Source organism: Melanerpes formicivorus, unplaced genomic scaffold (genome assembly GCF_026170545.1).
Source record: "Melanerpes formicivorus ecotype bairdi unplaced genomic scaffold, bMelFor1.0.p_v2 SCAF_17, whole genome shotgun sequence".
Taxonomy (NCBI): Eukaryota; Metazoa; Chordata; class Aves; order Piciformes; family Picidae; genus Melanerpes; species Melanerpes formicivorus.
The window spans coordinates 15,288,546-15,312,758 of record NW_027142369.1 but is presented as its reverse complement, the minus strand read 5'-3'; the positions used below and the strand labels follow the sequence as shown (position 1 = coordinate 15,312,758).

General features: G+C 50.9%; 2 protein-coding genes across 6 annotated transcripts in view; one reads left to right on the top strand and one right to left on the bottom strand.

Annotated features, from left to right (window-relative positions):
- Positions 1 to 4,999, bottom strand: part of TXNDC16 (thioredoxin domain containing 16) — a 53,403-nt gene extending 48,404 nt beyond the window's left edge. For 3 of the 4 annotated variants that reach the window (XM_068149080.1, XM_068149083.1, XM_068149084.1), the window contains exons 1-3: positions 4,461 to 4,999; positions 1,787 to 1,875; positions 779 to 982 (exon numbers count right to left, since the gene is read on the bottom strand). In XM_068149080.1, coding sequence (XP_068005181.1) covers positions 779 to 947 — 169 coding nt within the window. In that variant the 5' untranslated portion in view covers positions 948 to 982; positions 1,787 to 1,875; positions 4,461 to 4,999. Of the gene's footprint in view, positions 1 to 778; positions 983 to 1,786; positions 1,876 to 3,527; positions 3,559 to 4,460 lie in introns of those variants that run through there. The other variant, XM_068149082.1, reaches the window with a different exon arrangement.
- Positions 5,000 to 5,413: 414 nt separating this feature from the next.
- On the top strand, positions 5,414 to 24,148 carry GPR137C (G protein-coupled receptor 137C). 2 transcript variants are annotated; one of them, XM_068149086.1, is made up of 8 exons: positions 5,414 to 5,826; positions 13,864 to 13,907; positions 14,613 to 14,841; positions 18,532 to 18,681; positions 19,212 to 19,334; positions 19,440 to 19,555; positions 20,957 to 21,017; positions 21,216 to 24,148. In XM_068149086.1, the coding sequence occupies exons 1-8, from the start codon at positions 5,461 to 5,463 to the stop codon at positions 21,261 to 21,263; spliced, it is 1,137 nt and encodes a 378-aa protein (XP_068005187.1). In that variant the 5' UTR covers positions 5,414 to 5,460; the 3' UTR covers positions 21,264 to 24,148. The 2 variants fall into 2 exon arrangements, with proteins under 2 accessions (XP_068005187.1, XP_068005186.1); XM_068149085.1 differs by having other exon boundaries at positions 20,957 to 24,148.
- The last annotated feature ends 65 nt before the right edge of the window (positions 24,149 to 24,213 follow it).

The following is a 24,213-nucleotide window of genomic DNA, read 5'->3' as shown; positions in this document are numbered from 1 at the left end:
ATCTTTATGTTTAGGTGGAATTTCTTGTATTCCAGTTTGTGTCCATTGCCCCTTGCCCTGTCACCAGGCACCACTGAGAAAAGTCTGTGTCTATCCTCTTGCTCAGCTCCCCACCCTGCAGCTCTTGCTGAGAAGTGAGAAGATCCCTTCTCAGTCTGCTCTTCTCCAGGCTCAGCAGCCCCAGGTCTGTCAGCCTTTTCTCCTCACAGATATGCTCCAGGCCTCTCAGCATCTCCATAACTTCTGATGGACTCTCTCCAGTAGTTCCCTGTCTCTCTTGAACTGGGAAGCCCACAACTGAATGTGGTACTCCAGCTATGGCCTCACTAGGGCCAAGTAGAGGGGGAAGAGAACCTCCCAGAATTTTGAGCAGGGTGTGTTGTGACAGAACCATGGGTGATGGCTCTCATCTAAAGGAGGAAGATTCAGACTAGAGAGATGGAAGAGATTTTTTGTGCTGAGGATGGTGAGACAGTGGCCCAGGCTGCTCAGAGGTGGTAGATGCCCCATCCCTAGAACCACCCCAGGTCAGGTTGTCTGGAGCTCTGAGCAACCTGCTCTAGTTGCAGATGTTCCTGCTGACTGCAAGGGGATTGGACTAGATGGACTGTAAAGGTCCTTTCCACCCCAAACCTTTCTGTGATTCTATGATTCCAAAGGACACGGGGTTTAGCAATCTCAAGAATTGCCTCTTCATTGTTCTGCTTTCACACACAGCCACACAGGAGCCTCTGCTGAAGACCCAGGCTGATGTAGACACATACTGTGAAATACCTACCCTTAGGGCTGAAATAAGCCAGGGATGCTCTACCAGCTTGAAAGCTACTGAAATACTCCTTAGGGCTCAGCTCCTGCAGCAGCCTTGTACCTTCCAGTGTTGGGATGGAGGAAGCACAGAAGAGCAGGAAAGAGAAGAAAGAGATCCATTTGTGGTTTTGTGCTTGCATGGCTGCTATCAGCTACAGGCACAGAAGAGTCACAACTGGAAAAAAAAACATAGAAAAAAAAAAATTATATATATATATATGTATGTATATACACACACACAAACCTATCAGTGAGTGTCTGTTTGTTTAGGTAGGTGCATAACTGTAATGTCCAGACGTGACACAAAGATCTTGAGGATATCAAGCATTAGCCACTAGAACAACAGTTGATTCAGACAACTACAGAGATGACAATAAAGGCCACCCTCTTTCCCCTGAGTGCTATCTGCAAGTGGAAAGATGTGGATTTGATGGATGGACCACTTGGAGGATAAGGAATGAGCTGGATGGTTGTACTCAAAGAGTACATCAAGCAGAACTAGAAAACTATCATCCCTCAACAGGTCCTGCCAAAATGTCTGACCCCATTTAAGTACTGGCCCCTCTAAGTGCTGAAAGGCCACCAACAAATCTTCCTGGAGCCTCCTCCAGGCTGAACAACTCAAAACTCTCTCAGCCTGGCCTCACAGCAGAGGGGTTTCAGCCCTCCCATCATTGTCGTAGCCTCCTCTGGCCCTGCTCCAACAGGTTCATGTCCCTGTTGTGCTGAGGACTCCAGAGCTGGCCCCCACACTGCAGATGGGGTCTCAGCAGAGTGGAGCAGAGGGGCAGAATCCCCTCCCTCCACCTGCTACCCACGCTGCTGGGGATCAGCCCAGGACATAGCTAGGTCTGGGCTGTGAGCACACAGCGCTGGCTCATTCCCAGCTTTTCACCCACCAGCACCCCCAAGTCCTTCTCAGACATGTGGCAAAACACAAAGTGCTTCTCCACTACAGGATAAGAAAACACCTTCTTACCACTTCACTCCCCTGTTTCATACCAGGTTCCTTTGCAGCCTACTCTTCAGGTATTGGTCTTTGCTGCTGAGTGTGCTGGAGCATGGTCCCTGGTCAAAAGAGAGACAAAGCTGGAATTGAAGACCTGTACAAGCTGTTCACTTTGTACAGTGAGCTGCAGCTGTTTTGGTTAACAAATGCCCCTGTGTCCAGGGACTATCATTCCCTCCAACACCCTGTCAGATGCTGTCAGCTTACTGGTGCTGCTCTGTGATGAACTCAAACTCAAATGCTCAAAAACAATCAGGCAAAGTCATAGAATTATCAAATAGTTTAGGTTGGAAGAGATCTTGAAGATCAAGTCCAACCATCAACCCAGCACTGCCAAGCCCACCACTAAACCATGTTCCTTAGCACCACATCTACACAGCTTTCAAATCCTTTCAGGAATGGTGAACCCATCCCTTCCTGGGCAGCCTATTCCAGGGCTTTACCACCCTTTGGGGGGGAAGAAAGTTTTCTTAATGTCCAACCTAAACCTTCCCTGGTGCAACTTGGGGTGATTTCCTCTTGTCCTATTTCCTGTTCCTTGAGAGAAGGAACCAACCCCCACCTAAATCAAATCTAAACTCCCTGGTTTGTTCCAAAAGCAAGGAGCTAGTGATGGTCAGTCATCCTCCACCTTCACAGGCGCCCTCTCATGTAGGTGAGGTGATTGGATCAGGCCTGAACAACACAAAGGAACAAAGACAGAGCTGAGAAAGGCAGGAAATTTTATCTTTCCATCTGAAAATCGCCAGTTCTGTCCTTTCCAGCTTTGCCCTCCTATCTGTTCCTCTGGCTTATAGAAGTAGGGACAGAGATGAGGGTGGGGTGATATTTATTAAATTAAAAACTTGGCTGAAGTGAGATGGAAAAATAAACTCCATCCTGGCATTTGGGAACCAGCCTGCGTCAAACAGCAAAGCTTACTGTCAAGGAGGCAAGAAGAGCAGCCTCCAGTGACTCAAAGACTTCAAGGCATAGCACCCAGAGAAAGGTGCCAACAGCTTAAAACACAACTGCAGCCTGATCCATCTTCATATCACCTCTGGTTCTTGTAGTTTTTCTAGCATCCACCTTCTGCCTTCTCTACATCTTTGTGTGACTGTTGTTTTGATCCTTGCACCTCTTCTGAAGCCAGCCCTGTCTGCCCCACCATGATCCCTCACTCTGTCCCACCACCCTTGACCCCGCTCCTGAAGCAGACTGAGAGGAGATCTTCTTGCTCTCTACCTGAAAGAAGGCTGGAGCCAGGTAGGGCTTGGTCTCTTCTTTCAAGCAACAAAGAATAAGACAAAAGGAAATGGCCTTGAGTTGTACCTTGGGAGGTTAGGTTGGACCCAAAAGTGTTGCCAAACCCTGAAATGAGCTGTCCAGGGCAGTGATGGAGTCCTCATCCCTGAAGGGATTGAAAGGCCACATAGATGTGGTGCTGAGTGACACAGTTTAGGACAGCCATAGCATCCCTTTCTTAAAGGCACAGCCTCAAACAGTCACAGTGGATTTGGCAGTGCTAGGTTAATGGCTGGATTTGATGATCTTCAAAATGGTTTCCAGCCTAAACTATTCTATGATTCTACTTAGGAGCATCCCAAATGCTCATTCTTTAGGACCATCTATGCAGGGTGTTAAAACTTGCCAGCTGAGGACTCTGAAGGCTGCAAGACACTGATATGATGAGATAAAAGAAAGGGGAAGCAGCAGTGTATAACAAATCTACCTCAACAAGCCTCCCAGCCAGGCTATGATGTTGGGACCCACAGGCAGACCCATGCACTGCTTCCAGCAGAAAACCAGAACCTTGACGCCGAGGTGTTTATCCTGCATTTCTCCATCAATGTTGTTCCAAGCCAGAGCACTGCCAGGCCTTTTGTGCACAAGCTGGCACAACATGTTCCACCAGTAGTGTTTTAAGGACATTGAAGATCACTGTGTAATCAGCCTCCAGCACAAATCCCTGCAGGAGCAGTTCATGCGACAGGAGGAACATCTGGCACACCATGTCGGATGATAACGGAGCTTCTTGTCACACCACCGCCTCTCCCCCAGGCTGCTGCCTGATTTTTGAGTGTAAATGCAAGATAGGGACCTGCAGTCAGGGGACAAGGACGTCTTTAGAGGCGGCTGTGCTGAGCATCTGGCAGAGATCCTTCTCCAGGACCATCAGGAGAGGTGGGAAACACATCCATATTGAAGTCCCTCTCCCCCTGCTTTGCCTTGAACGCTTTTTCTTGAGATGCTCCCACGCTGCCCCATCTCCCATCACTTTCCAGGGAGTTTTACTAGGTATTTCACTTCCAGCTCCCACTTCCCAGCGCACTCTAGCACACTGGACCTCTCTTCCTAGCCAAGGCTGCAGGAGGGACATGCTGTGGCCTTGCCCTTTGCCCAAACTATGAAAGAAGCATTTTGATGCTCATGCACAACAGGTGGCCCACAGCATCACCCACCCCTGCCCCCATTTAGTCTGTCCCTGGGGATCAGCCCCACTGAAGTCCCTGGAAAGCAGCTGGGCACCGGGCATTGCTGAACTGCCTCCAGGAGGGGCTAATTGAAGGTGTTCCTGTCCATGGCCGGAGGGATGGAATAGATGATCTCTAAAGCTCTTTCCAACCCGAATTATTCTACAATACTATGATTCTACAGCACCTACCTAGGTGTCCTGGGCTGAGCTCCTTTTCTCTTCACCGTGGCTGCTAGGAGAGCATCATGCATCCAGGTCTCCCCTTGGTATCCGCAGTCTCTTGCGGTCGGTGATCCGAATGTACAGCTGGAGAGTCTGGGATGCCAGAAGCTGAGCTGAGCGGGTCTGCGCCAGCCCTTCCAGCGGTGGGCTCTCCAGGATCTCAGCAGAGATCTCTTGGTGGTGGTGGATCATCAGCTGCTACGATCCCGCGTACAGAGCGGGCAGTTTCTGAGCTACATTTACATATCCCCACACCACCAGCCACCCAACCTGCACGTACCACAGTGGGGCTTCCACCCACACAGCCGTCCAGGGGATGCCCAAGCCCCCCCACCTCCCCGAGACTTCTCCAGGGACCCTTTTCGGAAACCTCTCTGCTTCCCACAGAACCCCCGCGCTAGCGCCCGGCCGGAGCCGCCCCCACAAGGCCGAAGCTCTGCACCTACTGCTGCACGTACCCACGGAGCAGCCCCGACCCCGCTCCCACCGCGCACCCCACAGCGCACGCTCCTGCCCCGGGGGCGCGGTTTGAGGGGCGGAGGCGGGAGGCTGTGAGGAGAAGTAGGCGGGACGAGAAAGAGCGCGGGCGGCAGCGTCAACCTAAGAAGCAAAGAGGAGAGCCGGCGGGGGAGGTGGTTGAGTGACAGGCGACTAAACCAATGGTAGGGGCTGCCGGGCGAGGTGGGGGGCAGGGCGGCGGGCAGCCAATGGGAAGCGCTGCGCTGTCAGGAGCGAGAGCCTCAAATAATCGGGCTCAGCTGATTGTCCCCGGCAGAGAGTTGTTTGGCGGCGGGCGGGCGGGCGGCGCAGCCAGGAGGGCGGGCGAGAAGGCGGAGGAGGAGGATTGGAGGGGTGTGGGGGGGAGCTCCCCTTTGTTGCATGGGGGTGTCGAGTCGGGGCTGAGGGGAGGAAGGGGAAGGGGAGGGCGCGGCGACCGTTTGTCGGGCCGTTGCCTTCCCGCTGCCCCATGAGCCCGACGGCAGCGGCCCTCGCTGAGGGGGCGGCCCTGGCTGAGGGGGCCGCCGTGCCCTACGCGGTGGAGCTGGGTCTGACCGTGCTCCACACGGCTCTTTACGCCGCGCTCTTCCTCTTCGCCTACCTGCAGCTCTGGCTGCTCCTCTACTACCGGGAGCGGCGGCTGAGCTATCACACGCTCTGCCTCTTCCTTTGCCTGCTCTGGGCAGCCCTCAGGACCACCCTCTTCTCCTTCTACCTGCAGAACTCTCTGCAGGCCCTCCGCCTCCAGCAGCCCTTTGCCCACTGGCTTCTCTACTGCCTGCCCGGCTGCCTGCTCTTCTCCAGCCTCTGCCTCCTCAACCTCTATTTCGCTGAGGTAAGTTTTTATTCTTTCTTGCGGGGGGGTGGGGGTGGGGGAGAAGGAGGGGAAGTAGCACACCAAACCCTCACCACGCAGGGCAGTGGGGTTAAAGGCTGCTCTTCAGCCACCCCACCTAAACTTGGCTGTGCCCTGAAGTCAAGGCTTTGAGGCGGGATGGATGGGGGGTGGAGGTGTGCCCCAGCCAGGCTCAGTGGGTGCTCGGAGATCTGCCCTCGATGAAGGCTTTAGGGCAGGTTGGGAAGATGCAGGATGTGCCCTGAATCCAAGCTTGGAGTGGGGGAACCCAGGGATTATGCTTTGAATCCTGGCTTGGGGGTGGGGAGGGATGGAGGCGGGGAGGGGAGTGAGCAAAAAGTGTGCCCTGAATCCTTGCATCAGGGTGATGGGGTGCAGTGGGCAGTTCCAGGAATGCAGCCCCCTGTGGGGTGGCATGGAGGGGTAACAAGCCCATGCCCTGAATTTGGGGAGGGGGGTGGTGGTGGTGGTGCAGAGATGTGCCCAGCTCCCGGGTGGGGCTTTACCCTTTGCAGCCCTCTGAGAGGTGACAGCACCGTGAGGCTTTCTTGGGGAGGACTGTTTAGCATCTTTTGGTAATTGATTCCTCCTCTCTAGAGGGGACCAGAAAGTCGCAGCAGCAGGGGCTGCTCTGGCCTGGAGTGATGCCAACCATTACGTCACCAGCTAGAGCCTCTTCTGCTATTGTTGCTGCGCTCCCTCCTTCTCTCCATCTCTCTGCTCCGCTGCGAACTGGGCTTGTTGTTCTGCAGCTTGTTGTCAGATACACACACAAAAAAGCCCTGAGATCCCTCTGCTTCCCCAAATAACAGCCTGGGGTTGGAGAGGTGGGCACCTTCCCAGCACCGTGATCGCTACTGGGACAGTGCGGAGCTGCTTGTTATTGTTGCCAAGCTATATTCCTCTTTTTCTAGGTTTTCCATCACTTGTTTGGTTATTTAATGCCTCTTTCTCTATTCCTTTCACTTGTCTTTATGGCTTTAAATCCATGGCTTTCTCTTCCCTGTCCTCCTCCAAATATATTCTTTCTGCTCCAGTTTCTCCTGAGCAGCCCTTTGCTTGCCTGCCTTCCAGTTTGGTGACTTGTTTCATAAATAGGCAGCACTTTCCCTCCAGCTTTGTTGTTGTTGTTCAGATTCTTTGCTCTGCAGCTCTCAGCTGTTCACCAGCCTCACAAAGGAATCGCTAACACACAGCGAAATCGCTCCATCGCTCCGATGTGTCACCCGTAGGGAGTTATGATTTCATTTTCCTGAGGACATCAGTGTTCACATGATAATGTGAGACTTGGAGCAATGGGGGTTTTTCAGCTGTTTTGGTTCTTCCCCAACCCCTGCCCTGTCTTCTCCGATGTAAACACCTGGGAGCTGGGGGTAAAAAAGCTGTCAGGTGTTAGATATCGAGTGGCAGCAAAATAACAAATGCTGCATAGTGTGCGTAATCTTGTCTGTTAAAGGGAGCCTGACCTACCAATTGCTCTAACCAGGAGGTGTTTGTGTCTCCTTGAAGTCAAGCTGAGGAAGGGATCCTGTGTTCTGGTGCCACAAAGTGCCTGGATTTCTGTTTTCCTCTAAGTCGCTGGACTTGACAGCAGCTTTGCCTCTTTGCTGGCTGGTTAAAAGAGCTCCTTTAAAGAGCAGCAAAGTAAATTCAGATGCATTCTCAGGCTTTCCTTCCTGCCACAATGTGTTTTTCAGTGGACTCTGGCTGATTATACCCCATTTCTTTCTCCTTGAAGACCTAGAGCCAAGGGAGATCTTGTCTGAGGAAATAAGAGCACAGAATCTAAAGTGGGAAAGGATAAAATGATTTATTAAACTGGGTGTGCATAGTTACAGAGAGGGTCTGGCATCGAGCAGAATGGGTGTCCAGCACTCTATGGTGTTCATGGGTGATCTCATGCTGGTGGTGGGTAGTGAAGCCTGCAGATCCAGAGATTTAGAGAAGGAGTGCAACAATATGGACCAAAAGCCTTTGGTGTTTTTCTGGCTTTTATTTCAACAACAGAAATGATGCTGAGTGGTGATATTTGGCCTCCTGCTTGGACAACAGGCTGATAAAATTAGTCCATCCTTCTCTAGACAAATGTGCTGGCAGATTACTGGGATGTGCCTGGCTTGGCTGTGTTCAGTGCTTCCCTTAAATCATAGGAGGAATTGTGTTAGGGGGTCTTAGGGTGTAATTAAACCACAATTATTACTCCCTGGATGAAGGAGAGAAGCTATGGTGGAACCACAGCAGTTGAGGTGAAGTGGTTCAAGATCTAGGGATGTCTGATAAGTGTGAGTGTAACTTGTCATGTAAATAGGGTGATGCAGAAACTTTAATTTCCCTCCTCCCTGGAGGTGTTCAAGGCCAGGCTGGATGAGGCCTTGAGCAACCTTGGTCTAGTGAAAGGTGTCCCCACTCATGGCAGCAGGGTTGGAACCAGGTGATCTTGAAGGTCCTTTCCAACCCAAACCATTCTGACTCAAGCAGAACCTGCTGTGAAGGGCCCATCCATTCCTAGTTTTTAAGGGCCAATCGGTAACAACCTGTAGAAGGTCATTTGTCTTCAGCTCTGAGGGTGTCATCCTGGTCTGGTTTGTCCTCGGATAAAAGCACAGGCTGTTTCTGTGTTGATGGCCTGGATGATTGTCTTTGAGCACAGTGACTTCTTTGTGGAAATGCTGGAGAAATGGCATCTGTCTAAGCAGTGGAAGAAAACATGGCCTGTGCTGTGGTATTTGAGCTAATCTTGCTTGATTTATGGATCTCCTCAGGCTATGGACAAGCTGAGGATGAAATGGTGCTGGGTGGGGGAAGGACTCCAGGGAACAACAAATGCCCATGGAGAGCTCTTGCTGTTTTGCACTCCAGGTTGTTGCAGGGCCGAAACTGGAACTCACGAAGTGGTCTGGTGTTCCTCTTTCTGTGGGAAGCAGCTCTCCTCTGCCTATCCCCTCCTGACTTTTGAGGTTCCTAGGGGGATGTGGAGGCTTGACAAGATTCAGTCTTTGGTAGTGAAACTTTCTGTTACCTGGAAATCAGAAGGTGTAATAATGTCAGTACTTGGGACCATCTCTTCCTCTCTGCTCTGGCTTGTAACAGAATGAGTTCCTGTGAAGGAGACGAAGAGTTCACAGGACATCAGGTCAGAATTCCTCAGATCTGTTCCAAATCTTGCCTCAAACTGGCAGACCCATGGCTCAGATATCCAGGTTTTGGAGGCTTTGGAATAGCTCCTCTGCTATCACCTAGACATCCACTTGAGTAATGCTACCTCTCCTAAGAGGAGTCTGCCAGCTCCTGCTTTCCCCCAGGACATGCTCAGGAGCACAGAACATGTGGAAATGTAATCACAACAGTGCATTAAGAATGTGGCTGGCAGATCAAGGGAATTTCTCCTTCCCTTCTACTCTGCCCTAGAGATGCCAAAACTGGAAGTCTGTGTCCATTTTTGGGTTTCCTAGTATAAGAGATACCAGGAACTAGTGCAGAGAGTCTAGCAGAGGCAGTGAAAATACTGGGGGTGGGGGGTGAGGGACCTAGGGCTGTTTCAGGCTGGAGAAGAGCAGCCTGAGAGGGGATCTGATCAATGCTAATCAAGAGCTAAAGGGCAGGGGCCAAAAGGATGGGGCCAGACTCTTCAGTGGTGCCCAGTGACAGGACAGTGGGCACAAACTGGAACCCAGGAGACTCTATCTGAAGAGCAACACAATCTTTGGTGTGAGGGTGCTGAAGCCCTGGAGCAGGCTGCTCAGAGAGGTGGTGGAGTCTCCTCTGAAGAGATTCCAAATGCAGCTGGACATTGTGGACCCTGGGCAACTTGCTGTGGGTGCTTTAGCAGGGGGTTTGGACTAGATGATCTCCAGATGCCCCTTACAACATCCACCAGTCTGGGATTCTGTAATGGCCTCCATCTTGACCATTTCAAAGACCTTCTTGAGCACTTGGCATCCTTGCCTCATTTGGGAGTCACTAACTGTGCCATAATGAGTAAGGCCTTCTGCTGGTGTGGTGAGGCTTTGGCAGGCTGCTCTGCCAGACTGGTGTGGCCATAACCCTTAACCTGTCTGGGTTTCTTTAAGTGCTCCATCTGATGAGATGACATCAGCCTCTTTCATCCCTCCCTGCTCTAATTGCACTGGAGCAGCCAGCCATGGAAGGAGCATCCAGCTTGGGAGTTGTTTGTCCTTGGTGTCCTCTCTATGCATGCCTTCTCTGATGGAAAAGTGGGGAAACCCTCCACCTACTCTTGCTCTCTCCCACTTTTCTTGTCTAGCAGAGACCTAGCCTGTACTCTCTGCCTCAGAGGGACAGCTGGGAAGGGGTCACTTAAATTCAAAACTGCTCCATCCCATAGCTGATGATTCCCATGGGCTCCAGGGTTCCTGACTGAACAGGTGGCCATGCCAGGGCCCAGCTATTCTAGGAAACCAGGGTACATGCAAGTTGCACCCTGTGTGCAGCATGGCATGGGATGATCTCGGTATTAGTGAGGATGGTGAGAGCTCCTCCTCACAGATTGTTCCAGCTCTCCCTGCAGGGTTGGGGGTGGGGGGGGTGAGCTGGAACACTTGTTCTGGGGTATAGTCCCTGCTCTGCTCCAATGTTTGCTGCTGAATGACTGTGATGAGAGAAGGAATCTGGCTGTGGATGCTCCTGCAACTGAGAGCTGTGCTTGTGTCAAGGCAGGGCATGGCTATGTCTTGAGCTCAAACTCATGATTTCTTTATGGAGCAAAGAGGCATGATTCCACCAGACAACAAGAGGTTTCTGGCTCTTCTGGATCTTTCAGATCTCTTGTGAGTGGCTGTACCAAAACAACACTGAAGTGTTAGGGCTAAGGTTCTGGCTTGTACAGGTGTTCAAAGTGATCCTCAGAGCCATTTGTGGGATATGGTCTGTCACTTTCATCTTTTAGCAGCTGTGACACCTCCAGTACACCTTTTAAGGAGGAGTGTGTTTCTACATGCTCCAGGAACTTCACTTTCTGGGTGATGTGAGCCAAATGTTCACTTTGAAAAACATCCACTCTCATCACACAAACAAAAGCCTTCAGCATCACAGGGAACGTTGAGGTCTGTAGGTCTTCTCAGCCTCACCTTTTTCCTAAGTCTGTGGCTCATGTGAACTGCTCCAAGGACTTGTGGCACCAGAAAGACAATGAAGTGTTGCATCACTGCTATAAAAGGCTTGCTTAAGAGTAAATGTTCTCAGTCCTGCTTCTCTGGGTGAGCAGAGACCTCTTCCTTGTTTTCAGCAGGCAACTGTGTGACTTCTGGGGCTGTTCTCAACTAGGGCCTGAAGGAACTGCTCAGGTTGCAAGGGTTGCTTCTAGAAATGTGGTACCTGTCTGAGGGCAGGGGTCTGTATTTCTTATTTTGGTGAAGAATGGGACTGGTCCTGAGCTCTGCACTGGCTCCTCCACAGCAGAAACCTCTACATTAGCAGTCTTTCGATTTTGAAGGCAGCAGAGGTAATCCAGTGTGAAAGCCCTGTGAGATTGAGGATAAGAGCTCAGAGGTGTGTTTAGAGCCCTGCTGGTGTCACCTACTGACCCTACAAAGAAAAAGCAACCTTCAGGTGAATCATGGCTTAGCTAAAGCCAATGTAAAGTGGGTGATGGCCTGAAGTTACAGGACTAAAGAGCCGGGGGCTGAGACATGTGAGGTTGGTGCTGTGGTCTCCTGCTTTTTGTGGCAGCAAGCCAAGCACGAATCTCAGGTTTCCATTGCACTCTTAACCCTGAGACAGCTTTGTGGGCCTTAGTCCTCAGGCTCAGAGGAGGGTCGTGGGAGGCTCATAGGGATTTTTCTCTTTTGAAGTCACCACATAGTCCTTCCAAGGTCCAGGTTTCCTGTATCTCAGATGAGCTTTGGAGCTCAAGGTGGATTATGCTATGCTTCTGTACTTCTGGGCTGGTATGGACCATGACAACAATGCAGAAGATGTCAAAGACTGCTATTGTACTGTGCCCCTCATCTGTGAGGGCTGGATCCCTCCTCTGCTGAACTACTGTCTTGTTCCTCACCAAGTGCTGCTTGAGTTCATCCACCCTCAGAGTGGGGGAGAGGAGCCAGACAGTGAAACTGGCTCTCTGAAGAGGGTTGCTGGAGCTGTCTGATGCCCTGTAGGAGGGATTTCAAATGCTTGAAGTTACTGCCATGGATCAGACAACACTCAAACCCAGAAATGCCTCTGGAATTCCTGTTGGCAGGATTTCCTGAAGTTTGAGTGCCATTGCTACCTTGCTGTTGACTGGGAGTTAGGAATCAAGAGATCCCATCAGAAGAAAAGCTGACCGAGGGTGTCTTTTACAAGATGTGTTGTCCTTCTCCACAGCCATAGGCTGGAAGCTGACAGGGAGGACTCCTTGCAGATGCAATGAAACTAAAGCTCCACATATGGGCAGTGATCCTACAGTGGGCTTGTGCTGATCCCACATCTGCTAGGTCTGCATGGATGGTTCCCTGCCTCTTCCCAAGTTCCTTCAATGTCTCCAGACACAAGCTTTGTCTGAGAGAGAATGTGACCTCAGCGTTAGGGTCATTCCTGGTAGGGTCTGTCCCAGGAGCTGCATTTCTTAATAGAATCACAGAACTGATCTGGTTGGAAAAGACCAACCATTATCTAACTCTATCGAGTCAGCACCACATCTCTGCCACTTGGAAACACCTTCAGGACAAAAACCAGTTCCAGTGCTGAATCACTGTGACAAACAAGCTCCATGTAGCTCTGCCACTGCACTGCTTGTCCTGACCGTGTCTGAACACCAGTTCAAACCTGTCAACTTCTAGCAGGACCACTGTCCTCACATCTGAGCAGTCAGGTTCTTAAACTGTCTGGCTTCCCTTAAGCGAGAACTCCTGCTCCTGTTGCCTTCAGCAGGAGGCACCTGTTCCACCATCTCTGTCAAGTGTGCTGTGCAACTTAGCAGGTTGGATCTTCCAGCTCTGGAGGACTTCCTACCATTGCAGAGTTAGTTTTCAGATGTATTTGGCCTACAAACACCTTCAGGGTGAAGGAGATGTGAGCTCCAAGTGCTTGTTTTAGTCTGCAGGTCCATAATCTAATCCCAGAGGGCTATTTTCTATCAGATGTTGGTCTTGCTGAAGCACAGCAGCTGAAACAGCCTTCTCCAATGGGGGAATCAAGTGTGATGGAAGTCCTAAGATATGCAGCACACAACACTGGGCAAAGCAGATGCATTTAGAATGATCTCAGTGACTCCTGAGTGCTCTCTGCTCTTTGTGGAGTTAAGTGTGGTTTTAAAGGTCCTTGTCACATGTGAGGCATTAAATATTTCTATGCTTGTTGGGCACCTGCATTTGGGGCTGGCTCTGGCAAAATAATTCCAGTCTGCGAGTCCAGTACAAGACTTGGTGCTAATAATCCTGAGTCCTCCAAGATCATAGAATCATTTTGGTTGGAAAAGACTTTTAAGATTCAGTCCAAACATTGTCTAACTCTACAAGATGTTCAGCTGGAAGCTGGGTTCCCTACTGTATCTCCTCACTTCAAGGACAATGAAATGCTTGGATGTGTCCAGAGGGGCAATGAATTTGATGAAGGGTCTAGAGCACAAGTTCTGTGAAGAGCAGCTGAGGGAACTGGGGTTGTTTAGCCTGGAGAAAAGGAGGCTGAAGGGAGACCTTTTGGCTTTTTACAACTTCATGAAAGGACACTGGAGTGAGGTGGTGGTTGGTCTGTTCTCCCAAGGAACAAGTGATAGGCCAAAAGAAAATGGCCTCAAGCTGTGCCAGGGGAGGTTGGAGATTAGGAACAATTTCTTCCCCATAAGGAACAGGCTGCCCAGGGAAGTGGAGTCTCCATCCATGGAGGGACTGAAAATCAGTGTAGGTGTGGTGTTGAGGGACATGGTTTATTGGTGACCTGGTAGTGCTGGGTTAATGAATGGACTTGATCTTGGAGGTTTCTTCCAACATTAATGATTCTCTGATTCTGTCTTCACTAAGTCTGAAGGAGAGATGTAGGCCATGCTCAGTAATGCTCTTCAAATGTTTCCCCTAGGTCATATTCAAAGTGAAATGTGCAGCTGAATTCAACAAGTACAAGTAAGTGACACTTCTCTGTTACCTTCAAAGCTGGTGTGAGGTGAGCTCCTGCTGCAGTGTTAGGAGTGCAAGCTTCAGACCCAAAACCAGAGCTTGATGCCATACCTGGCTGTGCTTCGAAGTGTTGTGCCATAGGGCAGCACTGGGAGCTTCAAGGGTACCAAGGAAGCAAAATTCCATGCTGCATGCCTCTGTATCCTCAGCATCTCAGCACCAGTGCTGGTAGCAAACTAGATGAATTTGTGAGGTCTTCCTGAGCTGTCCCACGTAAAGGCTCTGCAGGCTAAGGTGAGCCCTGTATTGGTGCAGGCTGGGTGCTTCCCAGCCATTTCCAGGGAAACCCACAAAGCTCCAGTGGCTTTCAGTAAAGTCACAGTGATTGTGATGACTCAGAGCTTATTGACTGAAGTTAATGCAGAGCTGGAGTGACACTTAAAATCTGCAAGATAAGAACCTGACTGTCAGAAGATGACTCTTGCAGCTCATGACTGCTTCCACTGTTTGGGTTAGTGGCTCAAATACTCTGCAGACCTGGGCTGTCAGTACAACTGCTGAAACTTGCTGAGCTGTCTGAACTTCATAGCAAGCACAGCACTGGGTACACCAGGGAGGTTCCCTTGCCTGATGAGCCAGGAGGGTGGTGCAGAAGGAGCCTGGAAATTAATATCTCCATTTTTACTTTTTTCCCCTCCTCCATCTCTCCAGGGTCGTGTTGTACCTGGGCTCCATATTTACCAGCCTCCTCTTCTTAGTTGTGAACTTAACTTGTGCAATGTTAATCCATGGTGAGGTCCCAGAGAGCCAGCTGAAGTGGACAGTCCTTGCCCGTGCCCTGGTCAACGATAGCCTCTTCATCCTCTGTGCCATCTCACTGGCTTGCTGCATGTGCAAACTGGGAAAGATGTCTTCAGCGAACGTCTACCTCGAGTCTAAGGTAGGTGAATGCCTCTTGTCATCTGCACAAACTGCACAGCCATCACCTGGGTCCTCAGCTGGATCTGGGTGTGCTTACTTGGGGTGATTCTCACCTGGTAGCACCTTAGCTACTCTTGCTTGAAGACATGTTCCAGTGTGGAGGTGGCAGCTCTTAGATTCCCCCTCCAGAAAGCACTTGCTTCTGCTGTGGGAATGAAGTGCCCTGCACATTTTAGGGGGAGTGCATTGTCTGTAGCTTTGCTGGCACAGCAGAAGGTCACAAAATCCTAGCATAGTGGGATTGGATTGGACCTCTGGAGATCATCCAGTCCAACTGCTCTGCTAAAGCAGGGTCACCCAGAGCAGGTTGCCCAGGATCACAATGTCCAGGTGAGTTTTGAGCTCCAGGGAAGGAAATTCATCCATCTCTCTACAGCTTGTTCCAGCTCTCCATCACCCTCAGATGTATGAGCTACTTAAGCTTTTCAAGTTTAGAGGTATAACTTAGGGTTGACTGGAGAGGGTTCTCCAAGAGCAGCAAATGCCCCTTCTGCAGTATGTTGTCACTAAGAACAGAGGCATAACAGTCCTCTCCAAAGGGAGAGCTTCAGCTATTTGAGGCATTGCTTGACTGTCCTGGATGAGATCAGCAACTTAGAAGGGTGGGGGGGAAGCTTCTTTAGGTCCTTCCCCAAGTTAGGAGTGCAGCTGAGGGTCTGAGTATACACAGCTCTCCCCAGGGAGATAGGGAAGCTGAGTCACCAGCCAGCCTCATCTTAGTGTGGCAGTAGGCCGCAATGAAGTGTGCGCTTGACCTGCCTCTTCCTCTGGGAAGCCATATGACTGCTGTCAAGAGCAATGGTTCATGGTGGGGCAGAGGTGGGGTCTTTTGGAGAACCTGGAAACATCTACAGGGAAACTTTAGCACCTGAGCATGGGTGGACTCAGGGAAGCCAGCTGCCTGGCTCTGGTACTTCTGAGCTACTGTGACTCTATATGGGTTTAAATTGTTACCATGCCTGGCTCTGGTGAGAGGCTGCCCTCAGTGTAGAGCTCCTGGAAGCTTCTACAATGACATTTGGAGCCGCAGAGCTGCCTTGCATTGGTTGGAGGTGTCTCCTTGATCATTGGAGGCCATTTGCATGACCATTCAAAATGGCTGTTCTCTTTAGAGTGACATCTGAGTGGGTGGCCAGAGCTGTGCTGTCAAGGTTGAAGCTGAAGCTTTCTGTCTCACTTAAGCAGCAGAGAACACTGGTTCCTGCCCAGAATCCAGGGTGTGTAGGCTGGGAGTGTTTTCCTATCTGGTTCTAGTGACAGCTGTCCACCAGGTGATCTGAAGCAGGAACTGTGACTAAGCTGAGAAGTTGCTCACATCTCAGCTTGCCTGGGCCAGGTATCCAGCTCTGACTGGCTCTGGACACTAATTAACTTATCAAGTTCACCCAGCAGTGGCTCACCAACACAGCAACTTCCTCTAGTTACATTCCTGAGGTTGCCTGTGGGGCCTTGCTCAGGTAGGACATGCTTTAGAGAAGCCTGCTCTGGTCTTGAACACTCAACCTGACTGTCTGGTAAAGGTCTCTTGAATGCAAATGTTGTCTCCCTTCCCTGCCTTGGGGGCATCCCCTGACTTTGTCTTGTGTGGAGCTGTAAAAATAGGGTGGGATGAGCAGAAGTGTTACACAAATGCCTGAAGAGGTTGTCCTGCCTCAACTCCAGTTGTGAACCTGCTGACACAAAACAGTACAACAAGGCTGGAGGGGCCCCTCAGGCTTCTTCCACTGAAGGTAGGAAGATTTGAGCCACTTGAGAAAGAAGGTTGTGCTTTTGGACTGCTGCCGCATTCTGTTCTGTGGTCCTTCTCAGGTGGAGACAGGGAGTCACAGGATGGTTTGGGTTGGAACAGAGCTTTAAAGGTCACCTAATACAACCCCTCTGCAATCAGCAGGAATATCTATGGCTAGAGCAGATTGTGCAGAGCTGTGGACAAGCTGACCTGGACTGGTTCCAGGGATGGGGCATCAACCACCTCTGGGAAACTGGGACCAATGAGCGCCACTCTGAGCATCAAATATTTCTTCCTTCTCTCCTGCCTGAATCTACCCTGTTTTAGTTCAAACCCTCACCCCTTGTCCTGTCACGACAGGCCCTTCTTGAAAGTCTCTCCACAGCTTTCTGATCAGTCCCTTTAAGCAGTGAAAGGCCACCAGAAGGTCTCCTTAGAGCCTTCTCTTCTCCAGGCTGAACAACCCCAACTCTCTCAGCCTGGCCTCACAGCAGAGGACTTCCAGTTTTCCCATTATTGCTGTGGCCTCCTCTGGCCCTGCTCCAACAGGTCCATGTGTGTCCTGTGCTGAGGACTCCAGAGCTGGCCCCAGCACTGCAGACAGGGTCTTAGCAGAGCAGAAGGGCAGAATCCCTTCCTTCTAACTGCTGCCCATGCTGCTGGGGATCAGCCCAGGAAATGGCTGGGTCTGAGCTGTAAACACACAGTGCTGGGTCACATCCACCAGCACCCCCAAGTTCTTCTCCATAGGGCTGCTCTCCAGCCCTTCATCCCCCAGCCTGTAATGACACTGGGGTTTGCCCCAAACCAGGTACAGGACCTTGTGCTTGACTTAATTGAGGCTGTACCAGTTATGCAGCTAGATCCTACCTTGTGGTCCTTGTCACCTTCCCTAGCTTCTTTCTCTCATTCTGCTGGCCTTAACCCCAAGAGCTCAGCCACTAGACTAGAAGAGACTTTGCTCCTGTCCTTCACTGGTGTCACAGGGACTTTGCCAGCAGCACTTTTGTGCTGACTCTTCCAAGACACTGTTTGGAGCAACAGCTGTAAAGCTGGGAGAACAGAGCTGGCACCTCCATAGCCTGCATGTGGAGCAAGTCAATGAGGTGAGTTTCCCAGAGCAGATTGTCTGCTTAAACAACAAAGACAAGTCAGCTGCTGTGATGTTTGCCTGCCCATTTACTGCCTTGGTGGCTACCAGCAGCTATTAAAAAGCTTCATGGGTGTATTTAGCACAGGAAAGGAGATTCTTACAGATCTTCAGGTGGCTTCCTTTCCCATGGATAGCCATGCAGGAAAGGTAGGTGCTGTAACCTTCAGGTACCTCCTGCAGTTATTCCTCTTCACCGGGGCAAGCTACCAGGAGGCAAGGCTCTGGAACACCTGGCCACCCTTTGGTGTGCTGCTCTCTGTACAGCAATGCCTGGTTTGGCACACAGCAATGCTAGGTTTCAGCTGCTAGGTCATCCTGCTGCTTCTCAGTTGTTCACCCCAACTATTTGGGCTTCTTTCCTAGACTAACACATTCAATGTCAGGGGTGCCAGACTGCTGCAGAATGAGGGACATCTCTGCTGTAGAGTCTGACCTGCATGTAGGAGAAGCAGCAAGCTCATGGCTGTCGGTTGGTCTTCTGGAGACTGCCACAGTGGGTGGAAGAGCTTCTCTATGGACCATCAGTTTGAAGCTGACTGATAAGATCCTGGGAATGGTACTCCTGTGCCTCAAGTCTTTCCTGCTCCCAAGTGACATGGGCTGTATCATTCAGCTTCTGCAGTGAACTCATCACATGAGGAAGCTCTTAACCAGCTCTGAATATTTTAGCAACACCATGCAAATACCTCTAGATCCTTCTCAGGTACTTAAGGTGGTGGTGGTAAATCAGAGGTCTGTGTTAAACCAATTTCTTCTTCCTGTTCTAGGGAACATCTGTCTGCCAGGCTATTCTTGTGGGATCTGTAGTGGCTCTTCTGTATTCCTCAAGGGCTTGCTATAACCTGGTAGCTGTGGCCATATCTCCAGACAGTGTTCCTGGTCCTTTTAACTATGGCTGGGACAACCTTTCAGACAAGGTAAGCATCTGTGACCCCCAGTTTAGAGGTGGTGAATTGGAGGGCCATTATTGTTTCCTCCTTTTGTGTGTATGGGGGGTCTGTTCAGCTGAATCCCTACACAAGCTGGCTTTCTGCCTCAGAAGCTCTGCTTGATGTCTCTACCACAGCAAACCCAAATCTTCCTAAATCTGTCTGCCTCTCCAGGAGGGATTCCCTGCTGTGCTCTTCAATCTTAGCCTGCCCACTCTTCTTTGCGGGAAAGAGGACCAAGTCAACTAGAGCAGAAAAGCAATGCTTAATCAGGCATGGCTGCATGTCAGAGAGTTGGTCTGGGGAGGGAGCTAACAGCACTTTGGCATGCTGAGGAGAGCCTTCTCCCTAAAAACAGTAGCAGGACCTGGATAAGGGTTGGTTGTTATACTGTTGTAGGGCTTCCTGCCTCTGAGTTCCCCAAGTTCCCAGTTTGTATGCTGTGTCCAGCTTTGGAAGCAATGTGGCTCTGCTGATGGCTGGGTATTAGAAAAAGACCTGTTAACTTCTTCCCACAGATGCACATGGAAGTGAGCAGTGAGGAGTATGTGGTGTTTGGAGTGGTCCTCTTCCTCTGGGAGCTGGTGCCAACCACTTTTGTGGTGCTCTTCTTCCGGGCTCAGAGGCTGAGTCAGAACCTGGTAAGCCTCAAGCTGGAGCTTGAGGAGCTCCAAGGTGCCTGGGGTGGTGAAGATTAGAAAGCTGTCAGAAATACCTCACTTCTGGCCTAACTTTCTCTCTGACAGACTCCAGCAGGGATGGTCAACAGTCACAGTTACAGCTCCAGAGCTTACTTCTTTGACAATCCAAGGCGCTATGACAGTGATGATGACTTGTCACGGCTTGGGGCTAGAGAAGGAGGGTGAGTGTTCTCCTGCTGCCTGGTGTAGAGACAACTGAGCTCTTGGCTTCTGCTCTGAGGAGAAAAATTTAAGTGTAAGAGACAGCAAGGAGGCTTCTGACAAAGGTTGAGTTTGGTCCCTTCAACTCACAAGCAGCTTCCTCTTGGCCAACTTGAAGAGGTGGATTTCACACTGCATCTCCACATATGCATTGACTTCACACAGGAGGCCTCAACCCAGAAGGCTGATCTTGCTAGGGTCCTCAGCTGCAGGGTCAGATTGCTCTTCAGTCACCTTGTCCAGAGAGGTTTCTCCCCTAGAAGGAGATGAAGTCCTGAGAGGGATATGCTCTCTAGGAGCCAACTGGGACAAAGCTCTGCAGGAACACCTGCTGCAAAGGAGAATGGTCAGGTATCCCTGGCCAAAACTCCAAGGGAAACACATGGCAGCCCTTCATTTGCTGCTCAGGGGACTTAACTTCACCTGCCCAGGAGTGTAGTGAGGGGCTCAGAGGTTCTGGCTCTTCTTGACTAGTGTTGTAGGGCCTGGTTCTCCTCTCCTTATATCCATTCCTTGGAGATATTGTGCTGCTATGTCATAGGTGCTTCCACAGGTTTGAATGCCCTGATCAGTCACAGCAACCCATGAATGCTTCAGGCTTGGAGCAGAGTACCTGGAAACTGCACAGCAGAAAAAAGACCTGGGGGGTGTTGGTCAACAGCTGGCTGAAGATGAGCCACTGCATGCTCAGGTGGCCAGGAAGGCTGATAGCATTCTGGCCTGGATCAAAAATAGTGTGACCAGCAGGACCAGGGCAGTGATTATCCCCTTGTACTGGGCACTGGTGAGGCCACACCTCAAATACCAAGTTCAGGTTTGGGCTCTGGACTCCAGGAAGGACATTGAGGTGCTGGAGCATGTCCAGAGAAGAGCAATGAAACTGGTGAGTGGGCTGGAGCACAGGACTTGGGAGGAGTGGCTTAGCCTGGAGAAAAGGAGCCTGAGGGGAGACCTTGCTCTACAACTCCCTGAAAGGAGGTTGGAGGCAGGTGGAGGTTGGTCCCCCCCAACCAGTAAGTTATAGGACAAGAGTAAATGGCCTCAAGTTTCACTAGGGGAGGTTTAGGTTGGACATAGGGAACATTTTCTCTACCAAAAGGATTCTCAAGCCCTGGAGCAGGTGCCCAGAGCAGTGGTGGAGTCCCCATCCCTGAAGATGTTTAAAAACCATGTAAAGATGGCACTTTGAGGCACAGATGTGTGGTGGTGGGGGGTTGACAGTTGGACTTGATCATCTTAGGCCTTTTCCAACTTAATGATTTTATGATCCTGTGATCAGTGCTGGGAGCAACAGCTATTCTAGCTGCAGCCAAAGTTCTCCTTTCTAAGAGTCCACATCTCCCTGTTCTCTCTCCCTGCAGCTTGGCCACCCCTCAGTGCTCTGGCTGCTACGGGTCCCTGGCTGGAAATGACAGCTTTGTGGTGAGTGCCCATCTCAGCTCAACCGCTCCGGACAGCGCCCCCTTGCTCTTTGCCGCAGGCGGCTCAGAGATGAATAACCACCATAGCTCATACCCTCCCCCACAGAACTAAAGAGGCTGCGAGGTCCTTCTCCCAGAAGTGGCATTCATGTACAGGACTGTGACCTGTTTGTTTTTTTTCTTCCCACCTTCCCCAAAGCATCTAACCTGTCAACACAAACATTCCACTACCTGCTGTGGCCGTTAGCAGGACCCTGAGCCTACGGCTGCCGGCGGTGAGCAAGAGAACTGTGACTTTAAGGTACCATGTAGCAAAGTGAAGCTGAACTTTCTCTGGAAGCTTTTGTTTTTTCCCTTTTGGTGGTTTTAAGTTCTTCTTGGTCTGGTCTTCAAGATGTTGGCAGCTAAAATTGCACCAGAGCTTCCTCACTAGAAAAGAAAACATCAAAAAAATGCGTATTTGCACTTTTTATCTGCACACTTGGAAGGAACGGATCTTGCTCAGGCCATGCTTGGTCTGAGACTGTTCTGATTAATTACTCCTTTTTAATTGCACATCCGTGGCTAGGAGAGGCACTGTCCTCCCTGCAAAGACCTGTTCCTGAAGTCCTCTGCATCCTGACTCATTTGGGAGTGTGAAGCTGCATGGGCCTCCTGCGGGGAACCTTGACATGCGCTGTGCCATACTGACACCTGGCAGGGCTAAGCCTGGGCTTGTTCTGGCTGCTGGTCCTGGTTTCACCTCGTGGCCAAGCTCCCCTACCTAGGGCTGTGGGGTGGAATCTGAGCTCAGAGCATACCCTAGCAGAAGCCTCAGTGTGATATCAAGTGCTCCTACTGGCATTAAGGTGGTCACCAACCCCCACTGGCTTATGGTGAAGGAGGAGGGCTGGCATGGATGGTAGCTGATGGCAGGTGATGTGGAGCAAGAAGCTGCTGCCTTCAGGGAGAGCTTCAAGCTGGAGTGGCCCAAAGCACATGTAATACCAGGGCTGCTGCAAGTGGTAGGGGGTGGCCAGTGGTCCTGCTCCTTCCTCCTCTTCACCCATGGTGGGGCTCCCTTTCCCTTTTCAGTATTAAACTGCATTGAGCAAATAACCAAGAGTTTTAACCCTGAAGTGAATGTGAACTGGTGGGGTCCCCTCTGAGGTGCAGGAGGTGTCTCTTGTGGTGGAAGTAGGAGCTGAGGGAAGGGCTCTTTGTTTTCCCTTTTCAGGGGGCAGTGCTGTGGGTCTGGAGTCCTCCTGCTCCCCCAGTAGCTGTTGACAGTGTGGGGTGATGTCCACAGGGTTTGAGTCTGCAGAGTCAGCCTGACAGGAGGTCTCTCTGTAACCAAAATAGTCAAGTTTGGCCTGGCCTGTAGCTCCATCAGGCTCTTGGAGATAAAGCTTGGTGTTATTCCTGGCTTGTCCCTGGGCTTGACATGGGGATGAGCAAAGCAGCTTTGATCACAGGCTTGGCTGGAGGCACTGGTCTGGGGAGGGCAGTTGCTGTGACTTCTGGACAACCTGAACTGGAACTGCTTGTAACCCACTTTGAGCTGCTCTTGCCTCTTGAACCCAGGACTGACAATGGAGCACTTCCCTGTGCATAAAGCAGGATGGTTCTGCCTGGCTCTGGCTGGGGGACACTGAGCCAGACTTTGGTGCCTCTGTGTCCGCAGCTGAGTGTGAGAGAAACCCCCAAGCACTGGGCCAGACCCAGCTTCTCCGTGCTTGCTAGTATGGCTTGGTCACCCTGTCACCCACCTTGTCATGCTGAGATGCTTGTCACACCTTGTCCCTCTCTTCTGGCTTGTGGGGCCCTCCCTGCTAACCTGCTTCATTCTTGGACTCCAGCTGCTTCTTGGAGAAGGCTCTGAGATGACAACAGCCCATCCCTCTTGCTCTAGTACTTGAACTGGAGAGGCCCACCTTGACTACTCTGGCTCTCCTGGCTGCTCCACCTCATGTGTGGGGAGGGACCTGCCTCCTTCCCTCAACTGGGCCACAAAAACAGGTTGCTCCATCTCAATCACTGCTCGGCTTATGACAAAGCTCCTGAAGGACCTGGGCTCCTGGCCCTTGCCCTTCTTTCTTCTCCCATAAGTCGCCAAAGATGGTTAAGTGATGTTGGTGGCCCCTGTTTCTTGCTTAAATTCCAAAGCACTAGGAGCACTTTAAGTTTTTCTTCTGGAGGGAAAAGAGTGTAGTGCAAAAACCCCACAAACCTACTTAAACCTAAACTCAAGGGCTACAGGCTCATTGTTCATGTTGCACTGAAGCACACACCACCACCAAGACGATCTTCCTGGCGGGAGGGGGCCGTGATTCTCGTTGCTGATGAGTGACTGGCAAAGTGTTTTGGGTTTGACTCATTTCAGAACTCTTTGACCACTCCTGGGGGGGGTTGGTCCTGTGTTTTACTGAAGTAATTTATAGCTGAGAAGTACAATGACTTTTTTAATGCATAGTTGCCTTCTCATTAAACATTTTTTTTTTCTTTCCTTAATTTTTTTTGGGGGGGAGGGAGGGGTCTGGTTTAACAGTGTTTTGGCTTTGGCAGTTTGGGCAGCAGCTGGCTGCACCAGGAAGCTGTGGCCAATGAATGTACCTATTTGTTCTTCACTAAACTGTAACCAAGCACTACTCTGTTGAAATAAAAAAAAAGAAAAAAAAAATTGGTTTAAAAAAAAAGAGGAGGAGCAAAGCCTTTTCTGTGCTGGGGTGCTATGGTCTGCTCTTGGTCTGAGCCAGCCCAGCCAGCTCCAGACCTGCTTCTGGCCAGGGGCTTGGAAGCTGTGCCAGCATGGGAACCCAAATATTATAAAATCAGAGTGATAGGGAGTGGAAGGGACCTCTGGAGATCATCCAGTCCAACCCCCCTGCTAGAGCAGGGTCACCCACAGCAGCTTGCCCAGGATCACAGTGTCCAGGTGGGTTTGGAATCTCTCCACAGAAGCAGACTCCACAACTTCTCTGGGCAGCCTGCTCCAGGGCTTTGGCACCCTCACAGTGAGTTTCTCTTTGTCAGATGAAACCTTCTGGGTTCCAACTTGAGGCCAATGCCCCTTGTCCTGTCATTGGGCAGCACTGAGTCTTGCCCCACCCTCTTGCCCCCATCCTTTAGCTGTTGACTAGCATTGATTGGCCCCCACTCTCAGGCTGCTCTGCTCCAGGTTAAACAGACTCAAAGTGAAAGCTGCTGGGTCTGGTGAC

Coding starts and splice junctions, on each gene's coding strand:
- GPR137C (XM_068149085.1), top strand. CDS start 5,461: ATGAGCCCGACGGCAGCGGCCCTCGCTGAGGGGGCGGCCCTGGCTGAG. Junction 5,827..13,863: donor TCAACCTCTATTTCGCTGAG/GTAAGTTTTTAT, acceptor TGTTTCCCCTAG/GTCATATTCAAAGTGAAATG. Junction 14,842..18,531: donor ACGTCTACCTCGAGTCTAAG/GTAGGTGAATGC, acceptor TTCCTGTTCTAG/GGAACATCTGTCTGCCAGGC.